Raw genomic sequence first — 14,643 nt, forward strand, 5'->3', positions numbered from 1 at the left:
CGATTTGACTCTCAACCAAAGAAACGGCAGTGCTGTCACCGTCCAAGTTTCCCCCCCCTTTTTGGGGGGAGGAAATCTAGACTGGCAGCCAATTCCTCACTAGGAATTGGGCTTCCTGGTCGATCTGCCGGACTAAGCAGAAAGAAGACTTGCTGGTCAGGATCGAGATGGAGACGATGGAGTCGCCATAGTGTCAATCCATCTCGACCTACCGAAGTGATAGTAGAATACTTCGTGACTCCCCACAGTCAGGGACATCTCTAATGCAGTTCGTTATTCATGTAACCACAACCCTTACTAACTACTAAGATGCGATCGATTGCGGGCAAACAATAATACCATCCGTAATCAACCCCCCGTATCGAGGCGTAAGTATGAAACGGGCAAAGTGGAACAGTCAGCAGCGATCCTGACTAAGATCTTCCCCGATTTCCGCCTTCAGGCAGACACTAAACTCCACCTTCAAGAGAAATGCAGACGGACTGACTCTCACGAGGTAAGACTGGATGAGCTGATTGATATCACGGTCATTCTTTCGCATCCATCTCTCGATCTCTAATACCAAATGCTATTCTAATCCGATCTTGTGTTCCACCTCCCACTGCCCACCACCCGAGATCATTCCTCTGTGCTACAACTAGCAGAAGCTCATTGACCAATTACCGGACAGCTCTCATTTCATCATCGCCTAGCTAGACCGGACGTCGTGGACCCTTTCTCTTCTCACTCCCTCACTCTCTACCATCTCTCTCGCCATCCACTCATGCTTCGTCCCTATACGAGGGCTTAGCTACGCCCTCCTTGCTGTTAACTGCGCATCGCCAAACTGAACGACTATTGAACATCTACAGCGTTGCATTCAAACATTCACACATTGCCGAACTCCAAGTCGCGTACTGGTCTGCGCCCGTCGGCCCATTTCTCTGCACAGGCGTTCATCCGCCTCACACAATCTCGACATCGAGCCGAGCTTGACTCCGCATATCGAATATCAAGTTAGGATCATACGCTCGACCACGATTTCAAATTCCCCTTTGAAAAGATGCCTGCGGACTACTCATCCACCGCCCGGGCACTATCCGTCTCGACCTCGTCCCCAGAACCTCTATCTCCGTCGGAGGATGAGGCCTATCCGCCATGGAGCCGAAGGGCACCGGGGAGGCGGGATTCAGCCAGTATCTCCGGCGGACGACCCGTTACCCTCCGAGATCAGATCGTAGACCGAGCAACCAAGTCATATCACCAGCTCCTGGAATCGTGGCGCAAGATGAACTTCTGGCAAAGGGTAGGGGCGGTGTCCGCGTTCTTATTGGCCAATGTCCTTGGAATAGGCTTTCTTGTCTTTACTGGGAAGGTCTTCATCTGGCTTCAACCCGTGGCGGCACAATGGGAGCATTCTCCTCTAGCCTACGGGGTTCTGTGGTTGTGTGTTTTCTTTGTCTCCTTTCCGCCGTTGGTTGGATGGTCCACATTTGGAACTATGGCGGGCTACATCTTTGGGATCTGGAAAGGGTGAGTGAAGAGTTTGCATTGATGTGCAAGAGGGCTAACACCGCTCATAGATGGCTTCTTTATGCCTCCGCGACTGTGCTTGGGTCGACTTGTTCTTTCATTGTGTCTCGGACAATCCTATCCAAATTCGTCCACCGGTTGATGGAACGCGACAAGAGATTCGCAGCGTTGTCGCTGACGCTGAAGTATGACGGCCTGAAATTGCTGTGCATGATCCGCCTCTGCCCGCTGCCCTACTCGGTATGCAATGGGGCGGTCTCAACCTTCCCCACGGTTCAACCGTTGACGTATGGGCTTGCCACGGCACTCATTTCGCCGAAGCTGCTGGTTCCAGCCTTCATCGGTAACCGGTTGCGCGTCTTGTCGGAGAACAATGAAGAGATGAGCGCAGGCTCCAAGGCTGTCAATATTTGCAGCATTATCGTCTCTATTTGCATTGGTATCTTCACGGGGTTGTATATATATAGAAGGTAAGACTCAAGATGCCTCCCTGCATTGACCCAAGCCTTTGAGACTAACGCACTTGGATAAGAACATTGGCCCGGGCCAAAGAGCTAGAAGCGAAAGAAAGGGAGGACATCCGACGCTCGCTGCAAACTGACCATGCTGCCCATCGTCCCCATGGCGCCTTTTCCGAGGATCCCGAAGTAAACAGCGCGGCCGCTCTTCTTGCGCGTGATGAAGAAGAGCGCATCGGATTCGGCGACCTCGACGACGACCATGTCGACCTGGCGATTGACGATGAGAGTGGCAGTGAGACCTCCCCCCACCGCACACAAGCCTCCCCTTATCGCGATGAATTTACCGACAACGATTCAGATATTTTCAAAGATGGTGATGGGGCCCATGAGGAGATGTATACCCTACATACACACGTGCGGAAACCCTAGGGCTCATGGTTGGCCCGGAACAGTCAATAGTGAGGGCGTTGGTGGCTACGTGATAGATATCTGCGGTTACGAGTGATGACAGCACACTTTTCCGGATGGACATGACGGTTTATAAATTCCCTTTGGGGGTTTCGTAAATATTATAATTAGGCGTGGGGCCCATAAGAAGCCCTGCTTCTGGCTATGCCTCGACTGTTGAACACCAAGTTGTGTTAGTACTTGTACAGAGTAGCTTTAGAATTTCTGCAGGTAGGTTGACTGATCAGTAAGGCAATTCTCGGGGTACTACTGGAGACCTCGCTCTCTAAGCCACCGGGCGTAGGATTGGAAGATTCGCACGGTGGTGACGAGTGCAACGTTCCAAGCAGTGGGAGGTCCACCTTGACGCTTGTGTCGCGGGAGGATCCGGGAGCGCGAACAAAGCTGGGGGCAAACGGTCAGATCGCAAAGCAGCATCTCACCGAGGTCCTCTTAGCGAGATCAGACGGACCTATAGGAAGACTAGGAGGAGCAAGAAAAGGGGGAGATGGACGAGGAGTCTTCAGTCTGACGATGGCACACGAAGACGGCCAGCAGGAATGTAATGAAAGTATCGAAAGTAATGGCTGGCCGGACTGAAAATTACGCGGGGTTTCGGCCGATTTTCCCGCCGACTTTCCTTCCCTTATTCGACTCCGACAGCCTCAATCATGCAAGATCATCCGTCTACTTTGGACTGACTCCGAGTCCCTTCTAACTCTGCACCGTGGCTCTTCCCCCCTTGATTCGTTGTCTCCATATCCACCCCTCAGGCGGCGGTGTTCTCTTCCTACCGGTAAGTCGGTCGCTACTACTCTCCGTACCACTCAGATACCCCTGCGGTTTCCTCGTCCTACTACTAGTAGGGTTTGCGCCGGTGCCAGAAACAAGCCAACCAACGTGATGGATTCGCAGGCGAAGGACCTGATGTCCTGTTAGCCACTAATTCCACTCCGGCATGTATGTCAACTGGTCATTGCCTGTGTCAGGTTCATGCATACTACTTGTCTTGGACTTTCCCCAGTATTCACCCGCAAATCATATATGATATCGAGTGGTCCGCTGACTTGATTTGAAAGATAAGATACATTTCACATCCCTGGTCCAGGGCTTCTCTTCACCCATCCAAGGGACTGATCGTGATGGAGCTCGCCATGGATGAATAGGCTAAGCATTAACATTCTACATCACCTCACGAAATGGGTATCCATAGAGTCAATCAGTCAGTCGCCGTGTTTGCAGCGTAGTAGTTGGTTTCGTGAGCTCTCTGCTATCGGTTCCAGAAGCCTTACAAGCATATACCTACAGTCTCAGAGAGTGTGGCACTTGTCGAGATTCCACTTCTGCTCGCTTACCAGCAACAATGAAATCTGCCGCAGCTGTGGGGACTCGAGGTCCAGATGGCCATGGCTATGAATGCAATCATTTGGACCAATATCATGTGCCCACCAATTTGGATACCGCTGGCAGAAGCTCTTTCCCTTTGCTGGCACCGCGCCAAGCCTTCGCTGCAACGGGTCCCTCTCAATTTCCTGCAAAGCAGCCTGAAGGCGTATATCCGAGGGGTCTTCCAAATGGAAATGGAATTTTACCTTCTAACCCCACTCCTAATGGAGGCGTAAGGGGAAATATCCCTGAAATCAATGGCGTTCTCCGGGGATTGCAGGATCGCGATCAGGCAGCAGACCAAACACCACAGTCTTATATTCCTAGTACGATCCCAGCAACTTCCAATCATCTGGAAAAGACGCAGGCCTTACCCCCCAATCCCACTCAGAAGACGTCAACATCTCCAGCTAGGACCATCAATATTATGTCTTCGTCAACATCGTCGTCGACCTACAACAAAGGTGTCGACAATGGATCCATACAGGCGATGTACCGGCCACGCTCCTCGATACCTCCCAGGATGCCCGCTGCAGTCTACGCTCAACAATGTGTGGCAGCGGCGTATGCGTCCCGACTAAATCCATTCGCGCTTCACAAGAAGGAACAAGAACTCCTCCAAGATCACATGTGTCATCTCCATGTCACTGTCTACTTAAACATTCGAAACGGCATTCTGCGTTTGTGGACGCGTAATCCTATGCTGAGTGTTTCGAAGGAGGAAGCCATGGGTTGTGCAAAGGACTATCGCTGGATGAACCTTGCATCGTTTGCCTACGAGTTTCTCGTGCGCAATGGATACATCAATTTTGGCTGCATAGAGATACCAGTCTCTCCGGCACCCCCAAAGAAGGGTCGACGGCGGGATGGGCCTGTGATTGTTGTGATCGGGGCTGGAATGGCCGGTCTGGGGTGTGCACGCCACTTGGAAGGCCTCTTCAACCGTTATCATGACCCGCTCACATCGCCCCGTGTGATAGTACTAGAAGGAAGACGCAGGATCGGGGGTCGTATCTACTCACATCCTTTGCGAAGCCTTCAGTCCTCTACCTTAGCTCCAGGATTAGTTCCCAAGGCTGAAATGGGCGCTCAGATTATTGTCGGCTTCGACCATGGAAATCCTTTGGACCAGATTATTCGGGGCCAGCTGGCTCTTCCCTACCATCTATTGCGCGACATATCTACAATCTACGATATAGATGGCTCAGCGGTGGATGAAGCGCGGGACGCAACAGACGAGATGCTCTACAATGATATACTGGACCGATCCGGGAATTATCGCCACAAGTCCGTGATAGTGCCAACAGCAGAAGGTGACCGGGATCTTATCGATTCCGGACGTGATGTGTCCACTAGCGACGGCCTTACAATAAGACAGTACGAAGAAGCCAGGGCTGCTGGGACCATCGGGCTTCTGTTTCCTGCCAAGCGCGTTCGGCGAGGTGTTGGCCACAAAACCGCCGACATTAAACCGGCCGGGGCCTCATTGGCCGAATCTGACAACGGCGAGGAAAACCCAGCTCGCCTTGCCTGTCAAACGATGGGCTGGAGTTTAAACGATGGGGTTGCAGTGAACCAGACCATCAATTTGGACAATGTGGCTAAAGCCTCCCCGTTCCCGACATTAGGCGCCGTGATGGATGATGGTGTGCGACAGTACCAGCGCATGCTCCCATTGACCCCGAAAGACATGCGACTGTTGAATTGGCATATGGCTAATTTGGAGTACGCAAATGCGGCGAACATTGGCAAGCTCAGTCTTTCCGGGTGGGATCAGGATATGGGCAACGAATTTGAGGGAGAGCACTCACAAGTGATCGGTGGATATCAGCAACTGCCGTACGGGCTCTTCTCGCTGCCTACAAAACTCGATGTCCGTACCAACAAAATTGTCAGCAAAATATCCTATGGCCATACAGAACTAGGCAAGCAGAAGACGGTGGTTCATTGCGAGGATGGTGAGTCTCTCGTTGCGGATAAGGTTGTCTTTACGGGATCTCTGGGCGTCCTGAAACAACACTCGATACAGTTCTCTCCTCCGCTCCCGGATTGGAAAGTTGGTGCGATTGACCGACTTGGCTTCGGGATTATGAACAAAGTGATCTTAGTCTTTGATCAGCCTTTCTGGGACACGGAGCGTGATATGTTTGGGCTTCTGCGTGAACCTAGCAACCGAAACAGTATGATGCAGGAGGACTATGCTGCAAATCGTGGCCGGTTCTACCTATTCTGGAACTGCATGAAGACCACTGGTCTCCCGGTCCTTATTGCTCTCATGGCTGGTGACGCCGCGCATCAAGCCGAGAATACAGCAGATTCGGTAATCATCGCCGAAGTGACCAGTCAGCTGCGTAATGTCTTCAAGCATGTGGCTGTTCCAGACCCCTTGGAGACCATCATAACTCGCTGGGGTACGGACAAGTTCACTAGAGGGAGCTACTCGTATGTAGCAGCGCAAGCACTTCCGGGCGATTATGACCTGATGGCCAAGCCAATCGGCAACCTGCATTTTGCCGGAGAAGCCACCTGCGGCACTCACCCTGCTACGGTCCATGGGGCATACCTATCCGGACTGCGGGCTGCATCTGAGGTTATTGAGTCCATTCTGGGCCCCATTGACGTGCCCAAACCGCTTGTTCCGGAGAAAGGCAAAGCTGTCGACCTTGGCATACCCGTAGCGACGACAGGTCAGAAGCGAAAAGAACCTCCCTCAACAAACAGCAAGGGACCATCACTCGACCCCACTGATGCAACGGCGAACAATGCAACACCTGAGGCACTCCATCGGGAAGCGTATGACAAAGCCATGTGGGCCGCCATCTACGAGGAACTGGGGGCGCCACCCCCACGACCAGCACGCACCGCGCTTAACCCGTTCCTACTGTACCAGAAAGACTACTGGGGCAAATGTCGCACGCAGTGTGACGAAGCCCGCCGAGCCGCAACCAACGATCCCAACGCCAAGGCCGCGCGCGACGAGATCCGTCAAGCGCTAGGCCTCATGTGGCGCCAGGCCAGCGAGGAGGTGAAACGACCCTACTTGGAGCAGATAGAGGTCAATCGACAGGCCAATGCGAAGATCTGGGATACCTGGCGTCGCGACAATGCGGAATGGGAGAAGAAGTCGTACGAGGTCAAGGATCGGTGGTGTGCTGCGAATCCATTTGCAAACTGGGGACAGCCTGCGTCGTCGCAGGAACCAAGTACAACCATTGCTTCGGAGTCTTTCCATCAGTCTGCGAGTGCTAACCAGTCTGGCCCTTCGCTGATCTCGCATGATGCCAATGCCGCTGTTGCTAGTATTAACGGGGCTGCTGCTGCTGCCGGATCTGTTATGCTGCCTAGTCAGCCAGAGGCGCCAGCTACAGCGACCACGAATGGCACTTCAGGAGATAGTGCTCGATAAACACTTTCAGCACTACTACCCTTCTTCTACATTCCCCTCCTAGCCTACCTAACACGGTTAACACCCATCCAACTGCATCCTTTGTATGATTATGACCCTTTTAGACCATAAACGAGAAAAAGATGTGTAAAAGAAAAAATTACTCTATAACGTCTTCCTACTCTATTTTGTATTCACATTCACATTCATGAGATCAGATCGTCGACGAGGATGATGACCGATCAAATCATCGAAAAAAAACCCCGTCTTTGAAAAAGAACAATTCCGTGTATCACAGAACAAATAAAACAACAGAATCGCTGGAGTGAGTCTAATATATAAAGCAGCCGTCACGGTAACAGGATAAATGAAAATGCAAACACACCAAAACAAGCCATGGCCCCACCTTGGCTAGAGCATAACAATGACAGATCCGTCTAGGTCGGTCTAAATGAAAACTCCAGGTCTAGATAAGATAATAGAGAGGAGGGGAATAAATATAAGGGAAAAGAAGATTGGGAGGTATAGGGATGGCGATGATGTGAGAGGGAAATAAATCGCTTAAAGCAGAGGGTTGGACTTGTACTCGGCGGCGGCGCCCTGACCGTCCTGCTTGACTTCACCGTTAACCTCCTGGGTGGCAGGCTTGACGGCGGCCTTCTCGGTGGAGGTGGCGGGCTCCTCGCCAGACTCGCGCTCGGCGATGTACTTCTCGGCCTCGAGAGCGGCAATGCAGCCGGATCCTGAGAGTTTAAGTTAGTGGGTTGCAATTGACACATATGCGGGGGTTGGGGTGAAGCTTACCGGCACTGGTGATGGCCTGGCGGTAGCGCTTGTCCTGGACGTCACCGCAAGCGAAGACACCCTCAACGCTGGTGTAGCTGGTGCCGGGCTGGGTGACGATGTATCCATCCTCGTCGAGCTTGATCTGGCCCTTGACCAGGGAGGTGGCGGGGTCGTGACCGACAGCGTAGAAGAGACCGTTGGCGTCAACAACCTCCTCCTCGCCGGAGACGACGTTCTTAACCTTGAGGTGGGTCATCAGGCCGTTGGGCTTCTCCTCACCGAGCACCTGGGTGGCGACGGAGTTGAAGCGGACGGTGACCTTGGGGTGAGACAGAAGACGGTTGGCCATGGCCTTGCTGGCACGGAGCTTGTCCTTACGGACAAGGACAGTGACGCTGCTGCCGTACTTGGCCAGGAACATAGCCTCCTCGGCGGCGGAGTCACCACCACCGATAACGAAGAGGGGCTTGTTGCGGAAGATGGGCACAGCACCGTCGCAGACGGCGCAGGCGCTGATACCGTTCTGCCAGTACTTCTCCTCACCGGGGAGGTTGAGGCGACGAGCGTTGGCGCCAGTGGCGATGATGACGGCGTCAGCAGTGTGAGCGGGCTCGTCGGTGGGACCGTCACTCCATTCCGTCCACAGCTTGAAGGGTCTCTGGGAGAAGTCGACCTTGGTGATGGTCTCGGTGATAACCTCCGTACCGAAGCGAACGGATTGCTTGCGCATGTTCTCCATCAACTCTCCACCGCCAATGCCGTCCGGGAAACCGGGGAAGTTCTCGATGTCGGTGGTGGTGGTAAGCTGACCGCCGGCGGCGGTGCCGTTAGCCAGCATACCCTCATAGAGGACGGGCTTGAGTTCGGCGCGGGAGAGGTAGATGGCCGCAGTGTGGGCGGCGGGGCCGGAGCCGATAACTGTGTAACTCGGTTAGATTCTTCCATCGTTCTTTCTTGGCTGCCATATATTTATTTCCCAATGAGAATGGGGATCCACTTACTAACGACGTTGGTGTGCACCATTCTGGAGGCTGAAGTGGAATTGACGCGCAGGGGCGCCTTGAGGTTATTGGATAGGACGGAGGCCGAAGGCGAGGAGTTTTGTTGCAGGGACGACGCGGCGGCGGCAGTCAATCCAAGAGAGGAACGAAGGGTGGAAAAGGGAAAACGACGAAAGGCGGAGGAAAACAGATTGGCGGTGTTGAAAGGGGGAAAGCGATTGGCTTTTAAGTATGAATAGAAGAGGAGGGGGAGGAAAGAGAGAGAAAGCGGAAGAGCGAAGAGGGGGGTTAAATGAATTATCTCTGGGCAGACAGACAGAACGGAGAGGCGAAGAGGGGTGGGGAAAAGGGCTGGCCGGCACGGATTAGCTAAGGGGAAGCGCAGAATTGCAACGGAGTGGGGCAGAGAAAAGAGAGAGAGAGGTGGATGTTGGTGTGATTATTGAGACGCACCTTTGGAACTGATTGATAAGGTCGAAGGAACCAGAAAACAGACTCAACAAGTCAGGAAAGGGTGGATGAAGACCTTGAGAGGGCAAGAAAGACTGGCTCACAAATCATTCGCGGCGAGACCCGGTCACGTGCACCATTTGCTTACCAACCGGGCTGGGCGAGACCCGATTATGTCATTTAGTTATCAATGGAATGGGTCCGGAATAGCATCACATCATATCATATCATAGGAACAAGAATAGTTAAATAAAGAATACATTATTCAGTCGTCACTCGTGGAATCATATCACTCATCAGAAAGCATCTCGAACCTCTCTTCTTCCTATTTGGATCGCCCAAACCACTTTTTCCGTTTAGGCACCTCCTTCTCTTCTTCTTCTCCCCCCATTCCCATCTCTCCCGCATCCGGACTCACAGGCACCAGTGTCTCTGGAGGCAACACGCCTCCTTGAGCAATCTCGAACCTCGCTCGCACATCATCTTCGTCATCAAACCCATCGTCTTCATCTTCCTCATCCGTTATGCCCTGCTCGACGTCGGTATCTTCCACCGGCGCTTTGTCGGCCTTCTTGCGTCGCACTCCCAGCCATTTCTTCCACCCTTTAGGCACCGATGCCGCAGGCGGATCGTACTCCATGTCTTCGTAGCGTAGAATTGGCACAAGCAACTTGTATGGCGTCGTGATCCCCGCCGGATCCTTGGGATTTAGCTCGAGATTAAGCGTGATAGCCAGGCCACCTTCCATATTGATCAACGCCCCGAGCCCATCATCACCCCGTTTGGACTTCTGACTGAGGTTGGTGGGTCGTCGCAGGAACGGGCCGGGCTTGGGTTCACCTGCATCATCTGTGTCTGCGGTCGGGAAAGCCCCGTCCATGCTCATCCGACGCGCAGGTGGTGCCTCTCCCAGGTTGAAGTCTTTGGTGGGAGGCGGGCCCCGAACGGAGAGTCGTCGCAGGAGCCCGGTCCGGGGAGGCTTCTCCCCACGAGTGAGAGACAATGTTCTCTTGAGCTTGGCGGGTCGGGGTTCTTCTTCAGCTGGGGCATCGGGCGGCGTTCCGGGTGGCGTGGTGCCTATCAATCGGTCAGACACCGAAGCTTCATACAGTCATCTCAAGACGCCATAATAAATGTGGGTCAACTTACCAGGCTTGTACTCCCGAATAGAACACCAATTTCGGCGTGGGAGCAACCGTTTGTTGTTCCGGGGCTTGTTATTCACATCATGGGTAAAGATGGGAACCATATCTTCGTCCGTGTTGGTGTCCATATGATGCACGCGGTTGCGCTTGTTGAGCATGTCGGATATCATTTCCGTCTCGGGCATGTCAGCGATTGCTGAAGAGATGACGTTTGGCATGTATCGATAATCTCGGTCTTTGGGTACGTCCAACTTGGGGTTGGAGTAAAACTGGCCGATCGCCGCCAGATGCACGTCGCCGCTAAAAACAGTCTTGGTTAGATATATCCTGCACTGCAGGGGCAGTCTAGCACTTACCTTAGAATGGTCACCCGGACGGATTTCTCTGCCGCAAGATCCTGAAGGTCCTCGATCAGATATGTCCGCTCAGCCTTGTGCCGCTTAGACGTCCAGTGATCATCGAAAATCTCGACTTTGGCGCCGGTCTTGTTCACCAAACCGCCGAAAAGCCCTGCTTTTCCAAGCGACTTACGGCTGTTGAGAATATTCTTGACCATGGCCTGCGAAAGACGTTAGCATAGCGCGATGGGGATCAGACCGGAATCAGTGACATACCACTCGTGGATACGCCAGGGGAATGCCCAGGGACACGATCAAGTGTCGAGTTTCACCTCGAACTATCTCCTGATGGCACCTATCCCAGATTAGTTCTCCAGTTTCTTCCGAAATAATCTCGTCGGTCTAGCGTTCCACTGTTAGCATCAAAGTAGTACCTAACGTGTCATCAAATGCTTACCATCCGCTCGGTTCGACAATCCAAACCGAGGAAAGCTACTCCGTCACCCAGCGACATGAACAGATGCCGACTGCGTTGGTTGATATACGGTCCTGGCTTAGCGCCAAGCAGCCAGCTAGGCTCCTCGGTCTCAGTTTCTTCGGGAACACTGTGATGCTGGAAAAGCAAGTAGTACTTGAACGCAATATTGCCTAGTCCCGAGATGACGGGCGAGTTCATAAATTCCTCCGGGTAGGAGCCGAATCCCTCGATGATTTCGTGGTCGTTCCACATATTGACCATAGGAATCTGGGAGTTGGCGAGGGAGAACAACCCTTGCGAAAACCAAGAGGCATAATTCTCCAGGTAGAAGTCTTCCAGTTCTGCCTTGAACTCTGCAGTAAAGGGCGCCTCATATTTCTCGCTCAGATTCTTGATCTTGACCCATTCCTGGAAGTGGGCGGTTTCCGCAATTACCTTGTCATTGAAAATCTGATCGCCACCACCAATCATGACGTGGAAAGGACGGGTCTGGTGTTCATTGAGGACATCTCGCCAAAGAGGGTCCGGACCGCTGAGTTTGTTGGAGTCCACTGCGGGGCTGAATCCATTGCCGGTATGGAACATGATGTTCATTGACTGTCCCCTGGCTGGCACCCAAAATCCTAGGGCCGGCCCATGATTCAGACGGTACGCGACCCGCTGCTGAGTCGGGCCCAACTCAATCTCAATGTTGAATTTCCAGAACGTGACGTCCCGTCCGGGATCAGCATAGAGACGAGCGCCTGTAATCTCCTTGTAGCTTCCAGCAGTCTCTCCGTCCATGGAGTGGATGCGATTGGCCGGGACCGGCTGTTTGACACCTTCACTGCTGTAGTCCATAATACTGGGGGACAATTCGAAGATTCCATCGTCATTTTCAACAAATGACAGATCTTCTCCCTCCGCAGTATGTTCTACAGGCTTGACATACAGAGGTCGTCCGTCCCGGCCCAATTTCATCAATCCTGCGGTTGGGTCAACGTACTCGGGTGCCAGTTGAGAATCTTCCCCTCCTACCTGGACAGGCGGGGGAGCAAGAAGGTCCATGGGCTGAGCAAACACCCTCAACGTTGGACGCGGCTCATAGGAGGAGAGTGAGTCTTGTGTGACGATCAGGACACTGCCTCTCCAGGTCTCCTTGTTAAATGGCCCATTGGGACCATCAATTCGGACCCGCTTCAAGCCGGCGTAGCGGAGCAGAGGTCCGCTTTGTAAGAAGATTGATGGCTGAAAGCGCTTGTTACCTGTATAGAATGCGTGGTTAGCAATCAGATAGCCTTGCATTTGATAATCTAGTTTCTTGCTGCTTACTTGTTGGCTTCTGAGCAGACGGCTTCTGGGCAAAGCTGTTGGGCAGGGCCCGACTGAGTCTGCGGTTGCTGCTTTCGCCAGTTTCCCACCAGGCCTTACTCCGATCGGCATCAAAACGTTGGAAGTCGAAATCAGAGGCTCCCAACCTAGCTATAGCTGCAGTCCTCCATTCAGAGAGAGGAGGAGGTGTTGGCGGGGGCACGTTAAACGAGACCTTGGGCTTAGACGGCACATTTGTCTCCGCTGGAGCAGAAGGCATTATTGGGTTGTTTACATCCAGTCCACTGTCTACGCTAGCCTTGGCAGGTGCTGCTCCAGTAGGATTCTTCAACACTCCCTGCTGGGTAGTCGGCCCTTGCATAGAAGGCCCCCTCTCCGGGATAAGTTGTGGGGGCGACTTAGTTTGATAAGCCGCCGGGTTGGCAACTGGTGGCGCACGGGTGCTGGGCTGAATTGGAACGGCCTTCCTCGCCGGGACTGCCAATCTAGATTGATCAGGAAACGCCGAGTCGGGAGCAGCAGAAATAGGTGGATACGGTTGTGCATCTCGTTGTTTGCCCTGATTCATTGCTCGCGGGCCCATCGGTGGTCCTTGCGGAGGGTGGCTCACAGATACTGTTCGCCTGGGAGCGTTGCCGGTTCGTGCCATCGGCCCGTCTGGCCGACCCCCATTGGAGTCCTGAATCTCGTCAAAAGCGCGCTCTGCGGCGTCTTGTGAAGGTGGCATTCGGCTGCGAGGCGGCCTGGCTCTTTCGGAAGAGTCTGGCCCTTCGGGGCTGTATCCAGTGTGTCCTTCAGAAGCCGCATGCCGATGATGTGATCGCTTTGCTCCCTGTGCTGGTCTTGGCTCGGCCATTCGTCCAGGGACTGCTCTCTTATCCACGCTCTCTAGTGAGTCAGAAGGCTGCGCCATTGCTGTCGCGCGACTTTCAGTCTGCCGTTTCATCCGTTCCCTCAGTTTCATTTCAGCCTCTAGAGCGCGTGCCCGCTTCTCCTCCTTGCTCGCACCCGTATAAGTGGTCTCGAGCTTTTGGAGCGGCGAGCGATCGGATGCCCAGTTCCGTCGCTGTTCGGTTGCAGAGCGGACCGTGCTCGACCGACTTACTGGGGATGGCTGACTATTCGAGGATAAAGAGGCCTTGTGTGCCTCAGCGCCGTGCTTGTCAGCTCTCGTGGCCGATGTTTTCGAGCGCTTCTCAGACCATACTGGACGGTCCGGCGTTGGGAGATTTTCTCCTTCTTCCATGTTGTCTTCCGGATACACGTCTCTCCTGTAGCTTTTGCTTCTGGTAGAATGTGAACGCGACCTATGGTGGCTTTGAACCCTGCTAGAATTGGCTGGGTAGGGTGGCGGTGGCCTTGAATTGTTGGGGTTGGCGTAAAAGTCGTTATCCTCGTAGTAATCCGGCGCAGCGGACTTCACGACATGGGACGGCTGTCTTTTGTGCGACGGGGCTGTATAAATACCATTGGTGGGCGCCTGCTGCAGATACGTGGGAGCTTCCGTGGGAGGGGCGGGGAAGCGATCTGTTGCCATGTTTGCGGTGTAACTCGCAGCAAACGCAGCAAATGTGTTACTAGCAGCTCCGCTTGTTCAAGGAGGCTCTGGCCGGCGAATGAATTGAAGGCGTGTTTTGGATCGGTGTTAGTCCTTCGTTGGTCCGGTTGATACGTAGTCACTGTGGCGCATTCAACTGGTCCACTTGAAACAATTACCCCGTGAAGTAGTGGCGATAGAAGTATATGATTGTAATTGATTCAAATTGATCAGAAACCGGAGTGACGCCTCGATTAGTAGTAAAGCATTGCAGTTGAAGGCAGTGTTGGCAAAGTATGCACTGCAGGTGGCGGAAGCCTAGAAGTAGTCCTGCCTTGGTACTGGTATTTTTCCTCACGTTTCGGGGTATATAAGTCGGAGATAATATAAGTACTATGCAGTATAA

At 53.2% G+C, this 14,643-nt stretch overlaps 4 protein-coding genes across 4 annotated transcripts; 2 read left to right on the top strand and 2 right to left on the bottom strand.

The window, feature by feature from the left end:
• Nucleotides 1-1,042: 1,042 nt before the first annotated feature.
• On the top strand, nt 1,043-2,402 carry BO83DRAFT_397624 (TVP38/TMEM64 family protein; the record flags this gene model as incomplete). The annotated part of the gene is made up of 3 exons (XM_025533201.1): nt 1,043-1,512; nt 1,563-1,982; nt 2,045-2,402. 3 exons carry the CDS (start codon nt 1,043-1,045, stop codon nt 2,400-2,402), a joined length of 1,248 nt encoding a protein of 415 aa, XP_025389775.1.
• Nucleotides 2,403-3,329: 927 nt separating this feature from the next.
• aof2 (putative lysine-specific histone demethylase Aof2) lies at nt 3,330-7,290 on the top strand. Its single transcript, XM_025530939.1, has 2 exons — nt 3,330-3,380; nt 3,505-7,290. Exon 2 carries the CDS (start codon nt 3,784-3,786, stop codon nt 7,210-7,212), a length of 3,429 nt encoding a protein of 1,142 aa, XP_025389776.1. The 5' UTR covers nt 3,330-3,380; nt 3,505-3,783; the 3' UTR covers nt 7,213-7,290.
• A 70-nt stretch (nt 7,291-7,360) lies between these two features.
• trr1 (thioredoxin-disulfide reductase TRR1) lies at nt 7,361-9,479 on the bottom strand. Its single transcript, XM_025535943.1, has 3 exons — nt 8,979-9,479; nt 7,996-8,895; nt 7,361-7,934 (listed from the first exon to the last, which is right to left on the bottom strand). Exons 1-3 carry the CDS (start codon nt 8,998-9,000, stop codon nt 7,753-7,755), a joined length of 1,104 nt encoding a protein of 367 aa, XP_025389777.1. The 5' UTR covers nt 9,001-9,479; the 3' UTR covers nt 7,361-7,752.
• Nucleotides 9,480-9,647: 168 nt separating this feature from the next.
• On the bottom strand, nt 9,648-14,596 carry BO83DRAFT_377259 (uncharacterized protein). Its single transcript, XM_025530940.1, has 6 exons — nt 12,701-14,596; nt 11,369-12,633; nt 11,188-11,313; nt 10,930-11,132; nt 10,578-10,873; nt 9,648-10,505 (listed from the first exon to the last, which is right to left on the bottom strand). The coding sequence occupies exons 1-6, from the start codon at nt 14,235-14,237 to the stop codon at nt 9,754-9,756; spliced, it is 4,179 nt and encodes a 1,392-aa protein (XP_025389778.1). The 5' UTR covers nt 14,238-14,596; the 3' UTR covers nt 9,648-9,753.
• Between the last annotated feature and the right edge of the window lie 47 nt (nt 14,597-14,643).

This window comes from Aspergillus eucalypticola, assembly GCF_003184535.1.
Source record: "Aspergillus eucalypticola CBS 122712 chromosome Unknown BO83scaffold_8, whole genome shotgun sequence".
Lineage (NCBI taxonomy): Eukaryota > Fungi > Ascomycota > Eurotiomycetes > Eurotiales > Aspergillaceae > Aspergillus > Aspergillus eucalypticola.